Source organism: Anopheles merus, chromosome 2R, assembly GCF_017562075.2.
Source record: "Anopheles merus strain MAF chromosome 2R, AmerM5.1, whole genome shotgun sequence".
In the NCBI taxonomy this organism is placed as follows: Eukaryota; Metazoa; Arthropoda; class Insecta; order Diptera; family Culicidae; genus Anopheles; species Anopheles merus.
The window spans coordinates 38,719,424-38,739,717 of record NC_054082.1 but is presented as its reverse complement, the minus strand read 5'-3'; the positions used below and the strand labels follow the sequence as shown (position 1 = coordinate 38,739,717).

General features: G+C 44.9%; 1 protein-coding gene across 8 annotated transcripts; it reads right to left on the bottom strand.

Annotated features, from left to right (window-relative positions):
• Window positions 1-528: 528 nt before the first annotated feature.
• LOC121588875 (GATA zinc finger domain-containing protein 10-like) lies at window positions 529-18,542 on the bottom strand. 8 transcript variants are annotated; one of them, XR_006004235.1, is made up of 4 exons: window positions 17,795-18,542; window positions 13,274-13,345; window positions 2,654-4,725; window positions 532-1,543 (listed from the first exon to the last, which is right to left on the bottom strand). XR_006004235.1 is itself a non-coding variant. In XM_041907309.1 (3 exons), the coding sequence occupies exon 3, from the start codon at window positions 4,078-4,080 to the stop codon at window positions 3,112-3,114; it is 969 nt and encodes a 322-aa protein (XP_041763243.1). In that variant the 5' UTR covers window positions 4,081-4,725; window positions 13,274-13,345; window positions 17,795-18,542; the 3' UTR covers window positions 529-3,111. The 8 variants fall into 8 exon arrangements, 2 of the variants coding, with proteins under 2 accessions (XP_041763243.1, XP_041763244.1); XR_006004236.1 differs by lacking the exons at window positions 532-1,543; window positions 2,654-4,725 and adding exons at window positions 6,993-7,489; window positions 7,569-7,974 and having other exon boundaries at window positions 17,795-18,540; XR_006004240.1 differs by lacking the exons at window positions 532-1,543; window positions 2,654-4,725 and adding exons at window positions 6,993-7,414; window positions 7,569-7,974 and having other exon boundaries at window positions 17,795-18,540.
• Between the last annotated feature and the right edge of the window lie 1,752 nt (window positions 18,543-20,294).

Sequence of the window (20,294 nt, the reverse complement as noted above, 5' to 3'; positions counted from 1 at the left end):
GAGACACCATTTGCTAATTAAGGAACTGTTTCACTACACTGAAGGGGGGGGGGAGTACCATTTTTCGCTGCGCTCTTCCAATTAGGCTCTAATTTTGGGACAATTTAAAACACTTCCCGCGTACCCGAAAGATTTCACAACTTCTCTTCTCCAGGATGAGGAACCTTCACATCGTAATAACATTTTCACCTATGAGAGAGGAGATTACACACTATTGCCTATCTTCTTCTGAACTGTGCGCATATTTGATGGAACGCGACACTTCATTCTTAATCAAATTCAACGCCTAAAACAAAACAAAAATACGAAAACTATCCTAAAACAGTATTTTACCTTTAATGTACCCCCCCCCCCTCAATTTGTTATCCTAGTTTCTTCTGAGAATGGTTGAAAATTACCCTCCAGAGCAAACCTGTAGCTAACATGCAACAACAACTTCGTAGAATTCGCTTCTTTCTCCTCCCTTGAAGGTTAGGGACGAATCTCTCCGGTCTCCCACCCCCCCCCCCCTTTCGTCCTCCTCTCCTTTTAAGCTTACGGAGATCAAAACCAACGGCAACCACAGTCACCCCCCCCCCCTGGTGGCTTCAACCCCAAAACTACTCTCAGCATCCCTCTCCCTCGATGTTGTCCTCTGCCATCTTTTCTCCTCATTCTGCTTCTTCTCTTCTTCTGGTCTGCCCACCCGCAGAAAGTATTTCCTTTTATTTCATTAACGGTGCTTTTTTCCCTGAGCCTATGGTGATCGCTGTACACGCTCGTCGAGGAGTCGCGCGATCGGGAATAAAAAGAGATCTCCACTACTCTCAGCTTCACTTCTTCTCCCCCCAGCACCACAGGGCTTACGCGGAAGGCTCTGCACGGATGATGATGATGATAGTTAGAGACCCTCGAGGAATTGGGTGGTTAGAGATGGTTAGTGTTGTTATGCGAGCGGACCCCGCGCCAATGGTAGTGGTGGTGGTGCTTTCAGGTCAATCCACGCTGCCCTTTTACATTCATCTTTCCAACTCCCCACATTCCCGCTATTCGCGTTCGTTAGTGGATTACCACCGCAGCGCACGAAAACGATCGGCAGAGAAACGTTCAATAGTAGTAATGATGCAATAGGAAAGGAAAGGATGCTCTCTTCTCTTCTCCCTGGGAAACAAATGGGGCGAGAAGAAGATAAAGAGACTAGTCATGCCTAGAGGGGGTCGCCTTCCTCAATTCCTTTCCACAGCCCGCACACTCGCACAAGCGCCAGCATCCAACCGACTCTACCAAAACCTTATGAACTTGAAGAAGTGCAATACACGGCACACGGCAAAAACACGGCACACGAATCTAGAACGGGGAAAGAAAGGAAAACGGAAGACTTGTGCGGGCGCGCGGAGCCACAATAAACCTCCTCCTAACTGAGTGTGTGTGCTTGTCTGTGAAGAGATACTTTAACGATCACCACGCACTTTACCTTGCGAGCGGCCATCGGAGTGAGCGTGCCGCTACCCTTGATGTCTTCCAACGATATTCCTTGCTGCTGCTAGGTGGGGTGCCAGATTCGCTATTGGAAGAATATATAAACCACGTCATTAATGGGTGGTGCTGCGTGCGTGCGCGCTGCTTTCAAACGAATGCATGCAGAGAGAGGGAAGGAAGCACCATCTCTCATCGTGAACAGGTACTGTGTGTACAAGGAGCAGCTCACACCTCCCCAACAAATAAGCATTATTTTTCCACCATATCGCGTAAAGACACCTAAACGGCACACGGACAATCATGGGTTTTGAGCTTTTCGATAGGCCACGACGCAACGCAGCAATAAATGCAACCAAAAACTCAATGCTTTGCTATGCGCACGTGCGCCGCTCTCTTAAGCAGTCCAAAAATTGCACCAAAGGAAATCGGTTTCTTCACCTTCACAGCAAATTTAGGAAAAAGAAAGATAGAGGGAGAGTTTGCAGGAGTCTCTCTCCCCACGATGTAGATACAGGGGTAGAAAAAGGAAGCGCATGAATTTCCCCTCTTGTTCGTCCGTCCACCCTCCTCCTACCGGTGGGGAGAGGTTGTAGCAGTGCCAGTTCCATAATGATATTACCGTTATGGAAGCACGTTAGAGGAGTATAGACTTGCAAGCAAGATTCTTCCCTGGAGGCATTTTCCGGTAACTGTAAATGCGTACACGCACGTAAAAGGTGTCAAAAAACATCGTGTTCTTCTCTGGATTCGTGCTGGTTCGAACGATTCAAAGAAAAACACCAAGAAAAAAGATTATTAAAAAAAAAAGAACAGCGATCACACCCAACTTGAACGATTAAGAACGTAACTATTGAAGAGAACGAGTCCTTTATAAATACAAACCATTTCTGCACAACTCCTCATACCATAATTGAATATATTAGTGTGAAGAGCAAAGCTACACATTAAACGAAGGGTCGTTTTCTGTTCCCGGTACAATTCGATGACTGCTGAAGAGTAGCTGAAGTAATTATACCAATGCGTTCATCTCGATTGAGTTAGGTATAGAAAATAGACGAACATGCTACTAAGGCTTTAAAAAACTGAAGAAACGAGAACATGCAAAGAAGAATCTTACGCATCTTCATGTAATCCGTATTTCACTCTAAAATCATGCATGTTGTCACTGAAATGATCAAATGAATTAATTATTTACCTACTTAAGATACCAACATTGGGTCGGCGGTTAACACATCCTTCTATACGGCACAGAAACACACGTCGTCGTCGTCGTCGTCGAATGAAGAGAGGATACAATTCTTCCTAGATTTACAGCGTTTCGTGAATTCGGGCATAAGGCAGGACCACCCATCATCTATCGATCCAGCAGCGGAAGTAATGTGAGACACAACTAAGAGACAACTCTGAAAAGAAACTTGTGCTCCCAAGGAAATAACCGCACCACCACCACCACACACAAGCAACTACAACACCACTTCGTATCTCTTCCTAGCTTCCGCAGCGACATCCAACGTGATCTTCCGAAGTATGTTGTTCTGGGCGGAAGCATTTCGATGTCGAGTGGCAAACTTCCAGAGAGATTTCGTCATATTTGTTCGCTTGCCGGGATCGGACACAACAATGACGACACACCACTGTGTATCCTTTCACATTTCACTCGCACACACGCATGCACAACGGAGCACACTGGGACAAGCTTTGGTTTAAACAACGTGGCCTTTCTCTCTCTCTAAGGACTCGCGTGTTACGCTTGAGAGTGCTCTGTTCACCATGCGCAGTAGGTGTATACGCTATTCGTGATACGGTGGGGGGAAGGAGTGTGCGGTCATCGTGTTCGTCAACCCTTGTCGAACATGTTTGCTGACTATTGAGAATCGCCAACAACAATACCACACACATACCGTTTCCGTTGGGATCGTTCATGGAGGAAGCGTGCGACATGGAAGACGGTGGACCTTGCTGCATTTGTGATGCACTTGAAGAGGCTACAACTCCCATCTGTTGCTCCATTTGCTGCTGTTGTTGCTGTTGCTGCTGCTGCTGCTGTTGTTGCTGCTGTTGATGAGCTTGTTGTTGCTGCTGCTGTAATGATGATGCATGGTGCAAGTGTTGCCCTCCGCCAATGATAAGCCCACCGAGCGGGCCCGCACCGGGTGGAGGAGGAGCCAGTGACGTTACGATCGTCGAACCGTGGGACGGTGATAGTCCTTGCTGTTGCTGCTGCTGTTGGTGGTGTGGCTGCTGCTGCTGCAAGGAGCCGGGAGTGCCGGGTGGCGGTGGACCCAGATTGGAGACGTGATGCAGCGCCGAATGGTGATGCGCCTCGAGCGGCACCGGCTGTAGCGTGATGAGCGATGCTGGCGGCAGCTGATGCGCGACATGTGCTGCCGGTTTGCCGTACGATGGGTGCATGATCAGATTGTTGTTCTCGGTTAGATGGTGCCCGGTCACCACCGGATAGCTCATGCTGTAACCACCGCTCGACGATACCGCCGTGGTGTAGGACGAGGCCGCCACATTCAACAGGTGTTGCGTTTGAGCGTCCTGCTGCAGCTGTTGCTGAGCGACCACGTCCGAGGATTGGTGCGGCTGTTGCTGCTGATGTTGACTCGTTGGAAGCATTTTGAGTGTTAATAGGTTTTCTTTTTATGTTTTCAAAATCAATTCCCTGAACACTTGTCTCTTCTCTCGCTGTTTTCTAACAAATAAACGCTTGTGAGGTTGACGTTTGTAGAACTTAGTTAAATGAGTACCTTTTTTCTGTGCTTCTACTGCACTTTCTAACCTTAAGTGAAATGTGACAATATGAAAATCTAACTAACTAATATTTGGTGAAATGGATGAATTGATATCAAAAATTCGATTAAGATTCTAAAAACTGCACTGAACCCTTCGTTTCGTAGCGCAAAAATGCAACTTTCTAAGCCTATTTTTGGTTTGCGATTGAGAGGGGGAGAGAATTTGACAGTCGGTGTACTTTGGGGCAAGATACTGAATCAGCTAATTTGTGTATTATTGCAAGTATTGTGCGTCTTGGTTTCTACCACCGAGGTTCCCTTGCTCGAAGATTTATATCGAAAATTAGAACTAAACTAAGTGGATGGAATTACGTCGATCTCAGTTTAAATGTAATATAAATAATTGGATAAATAAGCTTAATCGTTAATCTTGCGTGTCGTGTTATTGCTTTCTGAAGGAGTATCGTTTAATTCGTGAAGTATTTTTAAGGCTAGAGCTGCTAATCTTAATGTAAACTACTGCGTTGATCTGAAATGAGAAACAATAAAAATACGACAGATTAGTTAAAAACAATTAAGCTTAACGGGTCAAATAATAATGTGAAAAATCGCTTCTAACGAGTTGCTTCTTCTAACAGCGAACAGCGAGCCTTTTTATCTTCATACAGCGATCGGTAAAGCATCAATGGTGTTCTTGAAAGAAAGATCAATGCACATAAAAACTTCAAATATCTCCCAAGAAATGGTGGAAATGGAAATGATTGCAACGCTTTGAAGACCTTGCCGAGAATGTACCCAAGTAGCAACAGAATTTAGAATGAAACAAGTATTGTTCCTTCCCTTAGATCATATCATATTGATTGTTCCAGTTAAACCACCCCTTTTCAAAAAGTGGCTTACTTGGATGAAGAACAAAAAATAGAGGATTGGTGTGAATTGAACGAAAGAATTCAACGCGCATGCTGCGATCTTTGCACGGTGGCGACGATGGCACAGCAGTAGCAGCTTCGTGCTTATTACAGTGCATGCTAACCACACAAGTGAACCGATATTTGTACTACTTTCTCTAATAACATGCCATCGAACAGAGAGATCCCGGCGCCATTACGCAATTTCCTTAGCCTTCTCCGGCCGCTTTCAGTTCCGCATTTTAAGCGATCAATCTCAAGGGTGGATGAAAAAAGATCTATAAATAATTAACAGGATCATGAAAAGGCTAGGAGAAATGATGCAATGCTGCCTTGTTAACCGGAATGTGGAGTAGTGAGAGGACAGTCAGTGACGCGTCTATGTCTAGTGGAGTATTAGATAATTTTCGTGTTTGCCTTTGGGCTCGTGTTTGCAAAAACCGGTTGGCAGAGTCTGGAGAGCGAGCTGAACAACTAAAACTAACTTATTAAGGACAATTTTCCTCCCTTCTCGACTTGCTGCTCTCGACAGATGTGTGAAGTAACAAATTCGTATTGCTTACTCTACACCCTCTACAGGTTAATGACCCCATCCATGCCCACACACCACACAGCAGCAGCAAAAAGGATCTGAGTAAAAAGGGAACAAGAGTCGAGAGAAGATATGAAGTTCGTGTACTCTCAAAACGAAACACACGCCCGTCTCTTATTCAAGGGCAAAAGGAGGAAACGCGCACAACACATTGTGAGTTACAACATACAGTGTTGTGTGTGTTACTGGTTTCCTGCTCACATTCAGAAAATAAGAAAAAGGAGAACCCAACCATACCACCCCCTCTCCTCTCCACAACACCATGTGTGCATTATTGCCTTCCTTATGTAAGAGTAGTTTACTGCAAATGAATGTAGCACTGAGAGGAACAGCGCACAAGCATGGAGATACACAGAGGGCGCGCGCACGACCGAAAGGAACTTCAGTAAATTCTTTTACACCGCACACCAGAGAGCAAGTACCAACCATCCACCAACAACCAGACCCAGTGTTGGCACGTTTTTTTTTTTCGTCAAGATGATGATGCCCACACACATACCCGGCGCGATCAGGCGTCGAGAAGAGTTCATTCATTCTCTGCTCAAGAAAACGGTACATCCACCCTTGGGGCCGGGCCGACGACAACTCACCTTCAGACGAAAGAAACGTTCCACACAGCACCACATCAAGCAGCAGCAGCAGCAGCAGCAGCAGCCGGTAATGCAACGGGCGCAAAAACGGACGAACAAACAGCGTAGCCCGCCGCGGAACATTAGACTTCTTCTCCTTGCGCATTGGACAGACGGAGGAGCGCACCAAAAGACTGCGCCAGCAGGGCAGCACACAGTATCTTCAGGGATGATCATGTATGGGAAAGAGAGCCACACTGATCGGACAGGAGAGGAATGAAGCATCTTGAACGACGCTCCAATGCAGATGCATTTGTTGCAACACACTACACTTTTCTCACCAAGAATACGATGATGCTTGCTATCACTGTCTTACTTGCCACAAACAGAAACTATGTGCCATAATAATGAAGGAGGTCGCGCTTCACAGAAACAGGTTTCAGGAACGATCGTGTGTGTGTGTGTGTGTGTGTGTGTGTGTGTGTGTGTGTGTGTGTGTGTGTGTGTGTGTGTGTGTGTGTGTGTGTGTGTGTGTGTGTGTGTGTGTGTGTGTGTGTGTGTGTGTGTGTGTGTGTGTGTGTGTGTGTGTGTGTGTGTGTGTGTGTGTGTGTGTGTGTGTGTGTGTGTGTGTGTGTGTGTGTGTGTGTGTGTGTGTGTGTGTGTGTGTGTGTGTGTGTGTGTGTGTGTGTGTGTGTGTGTGTGTGTGTGTGTGTGTGTGTGTGTGAGTGCCTCCAAAAGTACCAGAGTAAAACAACGATTTCCCCGTTCGATTTTCTTTCTCGGGTTTTGTAAAATATGACTGAATAAGCTGCAATTCGGATAGAACTTGCAAGTTATGAGACTCACTAAGATCATATATCCCAATACAAATTATTCTCTTTCTCTTTATGTTCTCGGTTTTTATTTTTCAGTACATCCACAAACTAATGAAACGATCTTGAACTTTTTCTCCCCGTCCAAAGAGTGTCATTGACCGAGTCTCTAGCCTTTACCCGCGAACTCGCGACAGAATAGTTACATTCACCTCGAACTTCTCATTCTCATTCCAACTCCGCCACCCACATCATATCTCATAAATATACCTGAAGAACTTCATCGACTGGATTCGTGGGTTCGTGTGTCTCAAGGTTGATCTTTTCGCGAGGAATTCTGCGGTTTATTCGATGAATTCGACACCCCTCAAAGTTGTGAAAGCAATTTGGAAAACAAAGAATACGTTGGTGTCTAAAGGGGAATAATTGAAGAAAAAAATCATCACAAAAGTGGTAATGTTTTCAAACGAAAAAGAGCTTATTATACAAACTAGTATTCCACACATTGATGAAGCACTAACTTCTACCTATCCTTGTAGTATATTTCATTCCAACCCAAACGCGAAGACTTCCCCCCACAGAGTGTGGAAGTGTGCTTCGTCGTTCTGGTTTCTTTTATCTTAGTTCCAACAGTTCCCGGCAAACACCGCGAGTTTCTGCTCCAGTGAGCATAGCCATAGACACACTTTACCGGACATTGTTCCGAACTGCGAGCGCGCAACAGAGCGGCGGCAGTCAGTCAGCAGCAGTAGAAGAATGAATATGGTTCACCACCACCCTCACGGTGTCTATGAGGATATTTGTTCTGCTTCTCTTTCTCGCATAGCTGTTGATCTTCGCTGTTGCGAGGGGAGAAAAGGGGAATACAATTCTCCAGTCCACCACTCGCTCCGCCGCCTTAAAGCATAACAACGCCGATCCCAACGTCATAAATAATTCCACAGTCATGAAATCGGTATTACACACACACCACTTCCCCCTTTATCCTTAACATACAGAAACTTCCCTCCAAACTAGAATGTCTCCCCTCCCTCTGTTTTGCTTTAATAAAATGCAACATTTTAGTCAAACTAACGCTGTGTTCTGAACTTGTTGGGAATAGTTTAATGCTCTTTTCGTCTCTTACACCACCACCAAGTGGTTCTAGATTTGGAAGTAAACCATTTCAACGCTACTTGATGGAAAAACAAAAGCTGGAGTTTCTTCTACTTAGAAGCTCAATCATGATCTTCAATTTTAGAGAAGTTTGTGAAAGATGTATGAAATCAACACAGAAGAAAAGGCAGTAAATCACAGAACACAAGCTCTGTTAAAATGTCATCAATTCCTCTTCAATGTAGGCGCAAGCCACACTACACACACGGCCGATCTTTCGAAACCCGTACCGATCACACTTCCGACTCAAATTATACTTTTGTTGTTTACTTCTAACGAGAATGCTCCATACGACAATGTCGTGTACTTTTCTTCCATAAGCCTGAAACAGTATTGCTGATTCCACACATTTTTAAGCTGGCACTGCATACGACGTAAACAAACAACTGCCACCATTCAGAAACATATTTTCTCCAGCCACGAAGAAGCACACGAAAACCCTTCATGAGGGGTCTGTACCACCGTTGATGCTGTTGGTTGGTGTAGCAGAAATTGTCGCCGTCGCAAGATCGTTTGAAACTTCCTTCGAAGAAGTTTTTGCAGATTCAAGCTAATCTCCTCTCTTAATTTGATTATACACAGAACCAAGATAAACGAATGAGTGAGATACTTTTCTCGCCCAACATATGTGAGGGACACGTTGAGATGAAGCTGGAATGAAGGAAGGGTAGGTGGTGCGCTCACCATTTCTTCGAGATGAACAAATTTGCTTACTCAACGGAAATGTGTCGAGGAGGTAGTAAGTAAAGGAAGCAAGCAACCAGATGATTTCTGAGCTCAGCATAAACGTGACTCGGTCAGCATTTTTTCGTTCAAATGCTTCACACTTCACTACCACACACCACTACTACTACACCTAAAGATCGTCTTCTTCGTCGGGATGCATCGCATCTTGGGGACCTCATATTCCCCCCGAAGGAATGGTTGAAGTTGAAGCGGCGGTTCAGACTTTAAAAACCCGACTTGAAACTATGCCCGACTGTCGAGAAGAAAGGAGGCCCCCACCGAAGAGTGAAACACCCGCGTGTGTCTCCTCGCACCCTCGTTGAAGTTGTTGCGCTCAGTGGTTCTGAGATATTTCAGTTGGTTTAAAAAACCGGATTTAACGGCATCGCTCAGTTGCCGCTCTCGATCTCCCCCTCCCATTTCTTCCATCCAGGGATTGTGGATTTCTTTTGCACCCTTTAACACCAATCCTCACGAACCAACCCTGGCTGGTGGACGCTGGCGGATGTATGGGGCATTTTTCGTTAAATTACAAGAGCCACAAGTCGACACGACCGACAGGCTAAATTGAAGGAAAAACAGACCGTTACACAAATAGCGATCAGGAAGAAACTTTGCTCCCCCGCAAGCATGATCATCTTCCTCTGCAGAAGGTCCCCTCCCGCTTCCAAAGCAATATCTATCTGGCAGAAAATGAGTTACAAGCGCAAGAATACAGGCTTATTCTTCTGCTGGAAAAATGCAAACAAAACGAAAAGTAACCACCACTACCACTATACGATATACCTTTTTGTCCACTGGAATCAGCTGCTGGTAGTGAAATAATACACGCACCGGGCGGAGATGCATTTATATTCCCATGCACCACCGACCACAACACCATACCAACAAAATCGCACCATGATTGAGGGGAGGAGGATTTCAAGAATGGACAAGATATGGTACACCCCAGATGTATCATTTTGTGTGCAAGTTTATAAACATCGGAAAAAGAAGCACACATGCGCCTTATACTTTTCTTCGAAAGAAAGCTGATGCGGAAAGAATGTCATCAGCGAAGAACTGCACTGTTTTAGTCTACGAATCATGTGAAAAGGCAAAAAGTTCCAGATTACCATGAATTTCTTCAGAAGATGCAATTAAACTGGCACGAAAGTGCATGTTTCTCTGGCGGGAAATAGTTCATTCCACCAACACAGCAGCCACAAAAACAAAAGCTGCTTTAGTAAGGCAACAACACACACTAAATGTCCGAAAATTTGAAAAAGTCGACAGAATGGAATGACCCAAACGCACAACTATCTTACACCCCACCCCTTTGGACTTGGTACTTCCACCCTTTCCCACAGGGAGCGTGTCGTGATGTAGTAGAAGAAAGGTCAACGTCTCAAAGCACCCAGAAACCTTGACAATGAAGAAGCCCACCACCGCCCGCCATGGCCGACAATGCAATGCACAAAGAGAGAGAGAGAGATATATATATAGAAGAGGGGGTTGTGGGTTTGTTTGGTAGAAGTAGAAACCAGACTAGACAAAAGTACCGCGCACACTACCCCCTCTTCTCTTCTGCTTCACAGCTCCGTCGACTCTGTTTTGCTTTGAGAATGTGTGTGCATGTGATGACGATTTGGTGTGCGCATGTGTGCGCGGGCGCGTACATCACCGCGCGATCGTTAGTAAATGTTTCCTTCTTCCTGCATTGTTCGGCCGCGTTTGCGATCAACGATCCAGCGAGAATCCATTGTGTACCACCGGGGGGCCGGTGTTAGGGACTGAAAGAATGGACAAAACGCGATTCACACACACAACCTCTTAGCCAAGTTTAAGGCCACAAAACACGCACTTTTGACAAGGGGACCACCAAATAGCAGGAGGAGACTGGACATTCTAAAATGTTGGTGCTATCGAACACACATTTCAAGAATTCTAGATAAAAATGTACAGGCAAATTGATCGTTCTGTACATTTCAAAGCATTTATAACATTTGAATCTTAATGCAAACGTATAAGGAAAAGCTAAACATAAGCTAACGAACATTCACACCTGTCAAACGGTCAATGAACTGTTGGTCTGCTATTTGCAATCAAGGCGAAGAACAGATCGGTAAGAGAAAGAGAGGAGTAAGTGGAGCACTAGTGAAGAGCGTATTTAAAATCCCCCACAACAGCACACAGCCCCGCCGCCGACCGTTTATCCATCCACACACAACACAAGTTGTAGAAAATACTATTCATCATCGTCACACACCGGTCGAACGCCACCACTGTTGTGGTGTTCTTTTGATCTTTCTTCATAGAAATCGTTAGCAATTGAGCCAACTATGCCGCACGACCAGTGAGTGGATGGCCAAGCGACAAAGCAAAAGCAACAGAATGACGTGAGCAAATCATCATCGTCACACGTCACTGTTGACAAACCTTCGTCATGATGTGGACCATTAAAAGAAATGTGATGTGGTGTAGAAAAAAGTGCATCTGAACCACCACCACCACCACCACCACAGCAACAGTGTTCTGAAGATGACCCAAGAATTCCTTCTTCATCTTCCCTCGCTGTTTGTGTGTATTATTTTTTAATCGAGATATCAGACAGAAAAAATAGATAAATCGACTGATAGATGTTTTGTGTGCAGAGAAGAACTGATTCCAGAACACAAACAACTTACCTTCAGTACGCACAACACTAGAGCGAATAGAAGAATTGAACATTAATCAGCAATTGTTAATTTGATCAAGATTTACCATCATCACATCCCATCATCATCGAACAACAAACGGACAATACACTCACGGATATTGTTCCCTCTCTCGCTGCAAATTCTTTGGATACAGAAAGGATGAACCCAACTAAATGCAAAAAAAAAGACAAAATAGCACATGAGCAGCTTAAGATCATTCAAACCATTCCAATTTTTCATATCACGCAAACAATAGAACCCCCCCCCCCCCCCTCAGGCGAGGTAGAGCAATCGCAATCGTTAACACGAGAGCGTCTCTGCGCCATAGTTAAAAGAGGCATCCACGGTGAACTAAGATGATGATCATCTTTTCCTTCCTGTGCGTTAGTGTTCTGTATTCTCTCTCTCAATTGTACAAGCCCAAAGAAAGCAAGCGAGAAACTGGCGAACTGAATTCCAAAGCCTACTACTAAAAGCGTTCCGTTAGAGGTTAATCACTTTTCTCCTGGGGGCCTCCTATAGAAGTGTCTAGTGGCAGAAAGCGGCACACACAGGGGGGAGAGGATAGATCTAACGTAAAGAATTGATGATCAATGCCGCGCGCTTTGGGAAGAAACGAGACGAGACAAGAAGTGAAAAGAAACTGGTCATCGCGAACGTACACATATTGTTAAATCCATTAAAACAAGTCCACATTTGTTGATTGCAATTATCCATTAGAAGGAATCGTAAAACATGATCAACAATAGTTGGTGGGTATTTATTGATCTTGCGAGCTGTATTCGGCCAGGTGCTTAAGATGAGATATACCACACACCACCACCATAGGAATAGTGACTAAAGAAAATAGAACTAAAGCATTTAAAGCCTCACGGACTTCATTTTGCTGCGGCGTTCTATTCTACTTTCACTGATTTCCTCAGTAAAACGATGTACAACTTCTGGGAAGAAAATTTCAGCACGAAAGTTAGTCCATTGTTTAAACGACTTTCTCTCAAGAAAGAGAACAGAAGTTTCACATGACTTTTCACAACAGCACTACTACTACTACTACTACTACTACTACTACTGGGCATTGTCTATCACTTTCGAACGCATCAAAACATACTGAAACACGCGCGCTAGTAGAAAGCAAAAGTCTGGCAAAGATGGTCAAGTTCTAGAGCAAAATATACTCTTTTAACAAAAGCAAGAGTGCATTGGTGAAGCTCATGCAAGGGGCATTATTAGACGCTCAAAAACGTCGCAGACACAGAAGATGAGAAGACCAGAAATGAATTACATTATGTTATATTCACACGGTTGAAACAATGGTTTACCAGGAAAACGGGGAGCCAACCACAGTGGCAACAAACGAAAAAGAATCTGACGTTCGCTTTTGTTTCTTGGATTACGATCATGGCTGATTACAGGCAAGAAACTTGCTCCAAACCAAGAGCTCGCTCATGCTGTCTGCTGTTCTTTTTAAATGATGGGAATTCTTTGGTAGAATTATTGTGCCAAACAAAGAAAACGTATCGTGTAGAAGCGCTTACAAACGCATTTCAATGATACACTTTCATCGAATCGAAAACGAAATTGACGGTAATGGTACAGGGAAGGAGAGACATTACAAAAATATATGAGAACATATGTACCTTTCAAAATGCCAATGGTTCCCAAGTAAGGATTCGTCGTTTACGATGAATAGATGCTTTGAGCAATGTAATCTGTAACAGAGAAGAATGAAAATAAATAAATCATCGTTCGGTAGGATCATAACGAACTGTTAAAACAAACGTTTTAAGCTAAAATTATACTAAAATTCTAACTGGATGTTAAAGCGAACGAGGTGGGCAACTTCATAAAATACACGGTGGATCCCCTACAACATTTACTTCACAGACTGATGCTTTTCAGGCCTTACCACACATAGGCCGGGACAAGTGCAATATTAGTATGAAACACAATTTTGCTCTTGAGCCGGCCGACGCGTAGTCCTGATTTTTATACGACTATTTTTGTCCTGCTAAAAAATCGCCAAAGAAATTCCAACATCCCAATTTCACGAATCAAATAACTCAGCGAAACAAACGAAACACATTAAATTAACTAAAATCAACAAAGAAAACCCACAAGACCGGCAAGACAAACAAGACAACAATATAACTTACTTCTTCTAGTCATTAAAACGATAGTCCAGTCCAAGGTCCGAAAGGAGAAGCTTTCATATGCGAGAAATTCAACACTGCTATGAAATCACTATACCGCGATCTGTTATTTGAGTTAGTAGGTGAAGGTTAATGAAAAACCAAAGCAAGTTGCGCGAGCTTATTTCTGGAAATGTTAATTGAAATGAGTAACATCTCTCTTTCTCGGTTCTTTGAAATGAACAGAAATTTTAAATTGACAAAATATATCTGGACTTAGAACTGTCGTCATGATGCTTTCACGAGCAGAATTCGCTTTATTCAATCCGAACAATGCATATATATATGCCTGTGCTGATCAGCGCTCGTAACGGTGATATCGACAATATCACTCCAAATCACGACGTTATCGCTCCGAATTGCCATCACTTCTCCTTCCCCAAAGAACGCATCCACACATACCTGAGGGTTCACCAAAAATTCAAACCAGAGGCGCGTGAAACGGTTGGAAGAAGAGAGAAGAGGATTCAACCTCCTCAAAAAAAGAAAAATAAAAAATTACGCGATCTTTGCTGAGTGGAACCCCGAACGAACGTGTTACACGCGTTTTATAACGGGGCTCAGGTCACCCACCACCTCCACTGCTCCTTCCTCCTTTTCTCTTCCTCACTCACCCTTACACATCTTGGCTCCACACACTCGCCCCGCCCCACGACCCCTCTTTCACAGGGGGATTCCTTCCGCCCCAAATCAATCGACGCGGAACACACTTTTTAGTCGTGATGGTGTTGGCATACTACACTGGGGAGAGAGACAGTGAGAAAGGAAGAGCTAAGGTGTGAAGCGTGAAGAAGCAGCGAAGAACGGGAAGTTCAGAGATAGGTTCGATGACAACGATTTGGGCGCGCGCGAGCGCAAGTCTCCGTCGAAAGTTGGCGCTCCAGCGGATGGATGGGGAGGGCCGTAGTAGCACGATGGGAGTGGATGGATGATGGTCATACGGAATTGGGTAGAGGGACAAACGCGACGCGACAGAAGGCTACACACACGTTCGCGTACGAGAGCACATTTTGCCGTTATGACTAACAGTACCTACACCATTCTCTCCGAAACCCCCCACAGGAGTGTCGTCGTATTTGGTAATCGCGAACACATCCCAACAACGGTAGTACCGTTGTGGGTCCAAGTAGTGATCTGATCATACTATGCAGATGAGTCTTCTTGTCGTGGATAGGTGCACATGAGTGTCTCCGGAATAAAAACGAATTTTTATAGAGTTGTTTGAATTTTAACATAAAATAGATGAGAAATTAGGAGTCAAAGGAGCAAACAAACTTCCCAATCACGATAAAATTGCTGAAGTGTTTTTTTTACTGCTCGCGGTAAGATGCAGGATGTATTTCGACCCTAATTGGCATCATAAAGTTCACAGGTCGACACTTTTCTCGATTTGACGTAAATATGCGATTCCGTAAGCATTCTATTATGCACCTTGATGTAGAAGAAAGCAAGACACGCCAGACGACACAGCCTACGACGACGACCGCTACTGCTCCCACAACGCACTCTTTCCCCTCCCCCCCCCCCCCCCCCCCCCCCTTGATATCCACCACCTCTCCACATACACTGAAACACAGCATCCATCCTCCCAAGAGAGCTCAACGGAAGCGAAATGTCCCGTTGACCGTAGGAGGAGGAAGTCGATGAAATCAGACGAAAAACACGGTGGCTCGGCGGACACACCGTGAAGATCATTCGGTGTGTTACTTAAATGCTGCTGAATCGATTCTACAATGATGGGGAGAGTTGGGGGTCTCTTCTCTCTCTCTCTACACACAGCTGAAACTTGCGCGGACGACCCTTACACAACACAACGCACCGAGTAAAGGAGAGTGCTGGGCTAATAGAAGGTGGCGGCTCCCTTGTGCTTCGACGAGATGCTTCAGCTTCAACCTTTCGCGCAGTGTTCAATACACTAGAGAAGCGTTTATTGTGCGCTCTCCTCCAATGCACGCTCTCTCGTCGCGCGGGTTCGATGATCTTCGACAGTGAGATGAAAAACGGGACAAATCTTTCACGGCCTCCTGCGCTTCCCGCTTTTATTCTCCCCCTGTTGGATCGGATATCTCGTGCGTTCGTCGTAAAAGCACGTTGTCATCCCTCCATCTCCCCCTCCCTTCACGACTTGGCAGAACAGGTCGTTCGATTTACATATTTACAGTTAATCGAAGACTGCCAGCAACTGTACCTTTGTGTATTTATATACCCGTGCACAGAAACCAATGTTCGGAGAAGCGGAACACAAACTGGTACTCGGAACGCTGAGAAGTAATGCACAGGTTGAGGATAATTTAGTGAAAATGTTATTCCAAATTGAAAAACATGTTGCACTTCGATTTTAATTTTTACAAGTAATCGATCGGCGATGAACACCGTAAACATGCCCCACCCCACAGCACGACAGCTGCTGGACACATTCATGATAAGTAGGGCGCAAAGCAAAGATAGGCATCAACAACTACAAAGACCAGCTCGTGCTGGAGGAGCTAACCAGGTGCTAAAAATTCCTTCGGTTCACTGATAGCAGCAGGAGCAGCTGATTACACACGAGGGACATGAAGTGACTGGTGGAATATCATGAACACCATAAAACCATTGATTGTTCATATCTATTCAAAATTTGAATTTCCGTGCTGAAGGAATTTGAGGTACAGTTGGTAAATATCTAGCCATCTTCAAAAGCTATAAAAAAATCGGGTTATAAACTATATCAATATCGACATTAGAATTTTCATATCGAAATCTAGTACAAAATTTTAATGAAAAATGCCTGGAATTATGGAAAAATTGTGCTACATATTATTTAATGGAACAACACGATTTTCTGTTGGATGTCGGTTAAACAAAGGTTACCGAATGTCCCCCCAACTTGACTCCCGTGAACGAAAGAAAACCTTGACAACTGAAACCCTATCCATAAGCGTTCAGTTCACACACCGCTCGCGCGCTTCAAACATCCAAGCAACAGGTAGGCAGGCGAAATAGGAGACTGAGTCGAGACCCTAACCACGAAGACCCAATTCCGTTGGTCAAGTTACCCTTTTTAAAAGGCTGCTTCAACAGGTATGAGCGATGCGGAATGAAAGAATACAAGCTGACTTAGGAAGCACGAAGTAACATTCTGGTTTCACTGTAGATCGATCGTTAGTTTAAAAATGTAATGGACATGCACAACTTCTAACCAACGCCTTGTATTAGGAACTCTAATCCGAAGTAGAAATGAAATTCGTTGAAAAGAAGAATTAACCATGCTCGGTAGTAAAGTTCCATGTGTTTTATGCTTAACGCCATCGCCATCACCATGCCTGCAAGAACAGCCTCCTATGGGGTCTGTCGTCTTCACGCGAAAACTTGGGTTCTTCGACACCACCAAGGAACGAAAAGAAGAGGCAAATAAAATGAGTTCGTTAATGCTGTTGAGGGGAAAACAAGGCTTGAAACTGCGTGTATTTCAAGCGTCCTCAACTTGTTGAAATACGAACCCCCTATGTGTGCGTGTGTGTATGGTTGGGTACACACAAGCGAGGAGGGATCCAAAAGCCGTAATTCAAAATATAAAAAGAATGATTCAAACCCGTCCGGCAGCGTTCCGTTCCGGTTCGACAATTTTTCACTTAACTACACACTCACACACCATCGCATTATATCCCCCGGAACGCTATTTCCACACATTACAACGAACTGCGAACGCTACTCGGAGCTAGCTGTGTGTGGCTTCAAGCGCACTGCTTCCGCCAGGGAACAGTGGAATTACTACAGCCAGCGCACGCCGCTTACTTCGATGGCACGAGAGACTAAATCCCTGCTAGCACCACACTGAACTGAACATTACCTTCGTTAAGTCGTAATTAGTTTGTGAATGTAATTAGAACATTTTCCTGATAACAATTCCAAGAAGCACCAATACTCCTCACATGAAATTCGAAGAGAGAACATAACACCACTAAAATCGTACATCTGAAAACTTACCAATTTTCACGCAGCAGTAGTCACCAACGTCCGGAGTCAATGAGGACCGTTTGCAGGGCTGAGAGTTCCACCTTTTCGATCGTGTTTAGGTTGGTTAATTGTTAATTAATCAGAGCTTGATTGACAACACATCACGCACCATCACAAAACACACCAAAGGAAACCGTTGAAATCGATCCCTCCGACACAATCCAGCTGAAGTAATTAGCACACGCTTCCAAATTCCAGCAAAACCACATCCGTATGTCAATTCCACACAGCATCACCACACACGCGATTCATTCGGTTTGGGGATATTCTGGTCTCAAGCACTGCGCGCGCTTGGTGACTCACTAAAAATTCCAACCAACCAATCAGTCACGGAATCATAATCGTGCACAACAATGTCAAACTTCTCGAGCCGAGCATCTGGCTACCGTCGTGTTACGCGAACAGTGGAACCAGACCAGCAAGCCAATATTTCTGGGACATTCAATGCCAGAGCCACTACACACTGCTTCTTGATGTTGCGATCACACACCGGTTGTCAACTAACTCTTCACAGGCATCTGATTTTCCGCACAGCTAACACCGCATCACTTCTTCTCCGCCGCTGCCAGACGCACACCACCTCTTCTTCTGCTGACTGCTACTTGGGCCAATCACACCAGACCACCGCGGTTAGCCAACCAACTCCAACGACTGCTCGGATGGAAATGAACACTACCGCACGCCAAATCCTACGATCGACTCGCGACAAACGGACTTCTTGGTAGGCACACCACAAGCACAGCACACACACGATCACACCACTACCAACGCATCCGGTCTTGCTGTCACGCTCGCGCTATCCTGTTCGCACGCGTTCGATACAGTCTCGCTCGATACCGACGCACACATCCAAACGTACGCGCGCACACACACGCACACTAGTGCGCTGCGCTCTTCTAAATTGCCCAGAACAATTCTCGTCGCCCGTCTCTTTCGCACTTTGGTTTCTCGTTGTGGGCTTCCTCACAGCGGTTGCCGAAAACCAGGAGTACCGCATACCACCATGCGCGTACACCAATGCAAACGTTGCAGGGTTCGTAGCACATGTTTTCAAATAGCACACAAGTCGTACGGATTTATTAAACAATTTATTTTTCAAGAAGCGTGCTGGATTACATACTTCCAAATTATATGAAATTGTTATACTTTTGCATGATTTTATAAAAATAATAATTAAACGTTAGGCTTATTTTTTTTAATTTCTCCATCATGGCAAAAGTCCTATTAGCTAGCTGTTTGAACAAAGATTGCATTTTACGAAATTTGTAATTTCAGAAGCGCATTTTAAATTCTTTAAAATAATCGCCAACCCTCTAATCCCCCTCTTTAGCATTGGTTCATACATACGCACACACGTGCACGGCTAACTTCCAGCACCGCTCCTTACTTCCTCCGATACAAAGCGCGTGTTTGTTCTGTCTCTTGACGACGGTTTCCTTTCCTGCGTACCCGGAAAGTTTCTTTTGTTTCCACCCTTCCGACTAAGAAGAGCTCCGTGAGCTCGTTTTGGTCCACGAAGGAAAGAAGCAGAGAAGAAGAGAAGGAGAAAAACGCTAACAAAAAGAAGCGTTCTCCCTTTGCACGCTTTTTCCCGCTTCCCGGCACGCTGGTGGCATTTTTCTTTTGTTTCATCCATGTCGAAACATGTTCTACTGCGCAAGCAGCAAGCGGGATAGGTTTTTTTCCTTCTTCTTCCGTCTCTCCCGTGTGTACTCTGTTGCTGGCACGACGCGGACACAGGAAAAGAAGACGGCAGCGCCTACTGGGGCTGCAAGATTCGCGTGCAAGATGTATAATTCGTTGGAAAATTCCTCTGCAACCAACTTTGGCGATGGTTCATTTCGGTGGGCCGCGCTCTAGCAATCCCGCGTGTGCAGCAAACGTTTCAACAAAACTGTCCGATTTGTCCATGCTATTCAAACCGATCCCCTAGAAAACGTTTGGCTAGCACACCAACCATTATTATATCGAACTATACAAAGTTCTTTGCTCGCATACAAACTAAAGGGCTCCATGGCTTTGAATGGTGACGATTATTTGTGTGTTATGCGATCGCTTCGGTTGGGGTTATTTCGGCATACGGAGTGTTTATTTCATTCCCGCACTAATTCTTCTGCCATTGCCAGCGGTGCTGCTGCTGCTGCTGCTGCGGGGGACACATGTTTTCAGGCCTGTTTGGAAACCTTTTCGCAATCGAAAACACAAACGCACAAAACATACACACACACGCATGAAGATTGTGGTAGAAAGAAATGAAATGCCGAAATTTCGCAGCAAGGTGATCCTTCCCTCTGATCAACGTGCGATCTGATTTCAGGCTATTCTCTCAGAGAGCGAGAAAACATGTTTCGAAGGTTGCGCATGGTAGCATAAAAATTCATGCTTGCTCGCTTCTGGGTTCGTTACTTCATTCAGTCACCTTCCCCTGCCTTGGGGGCGGGGGGTACTGTCATTCCTCACCTCATCACGG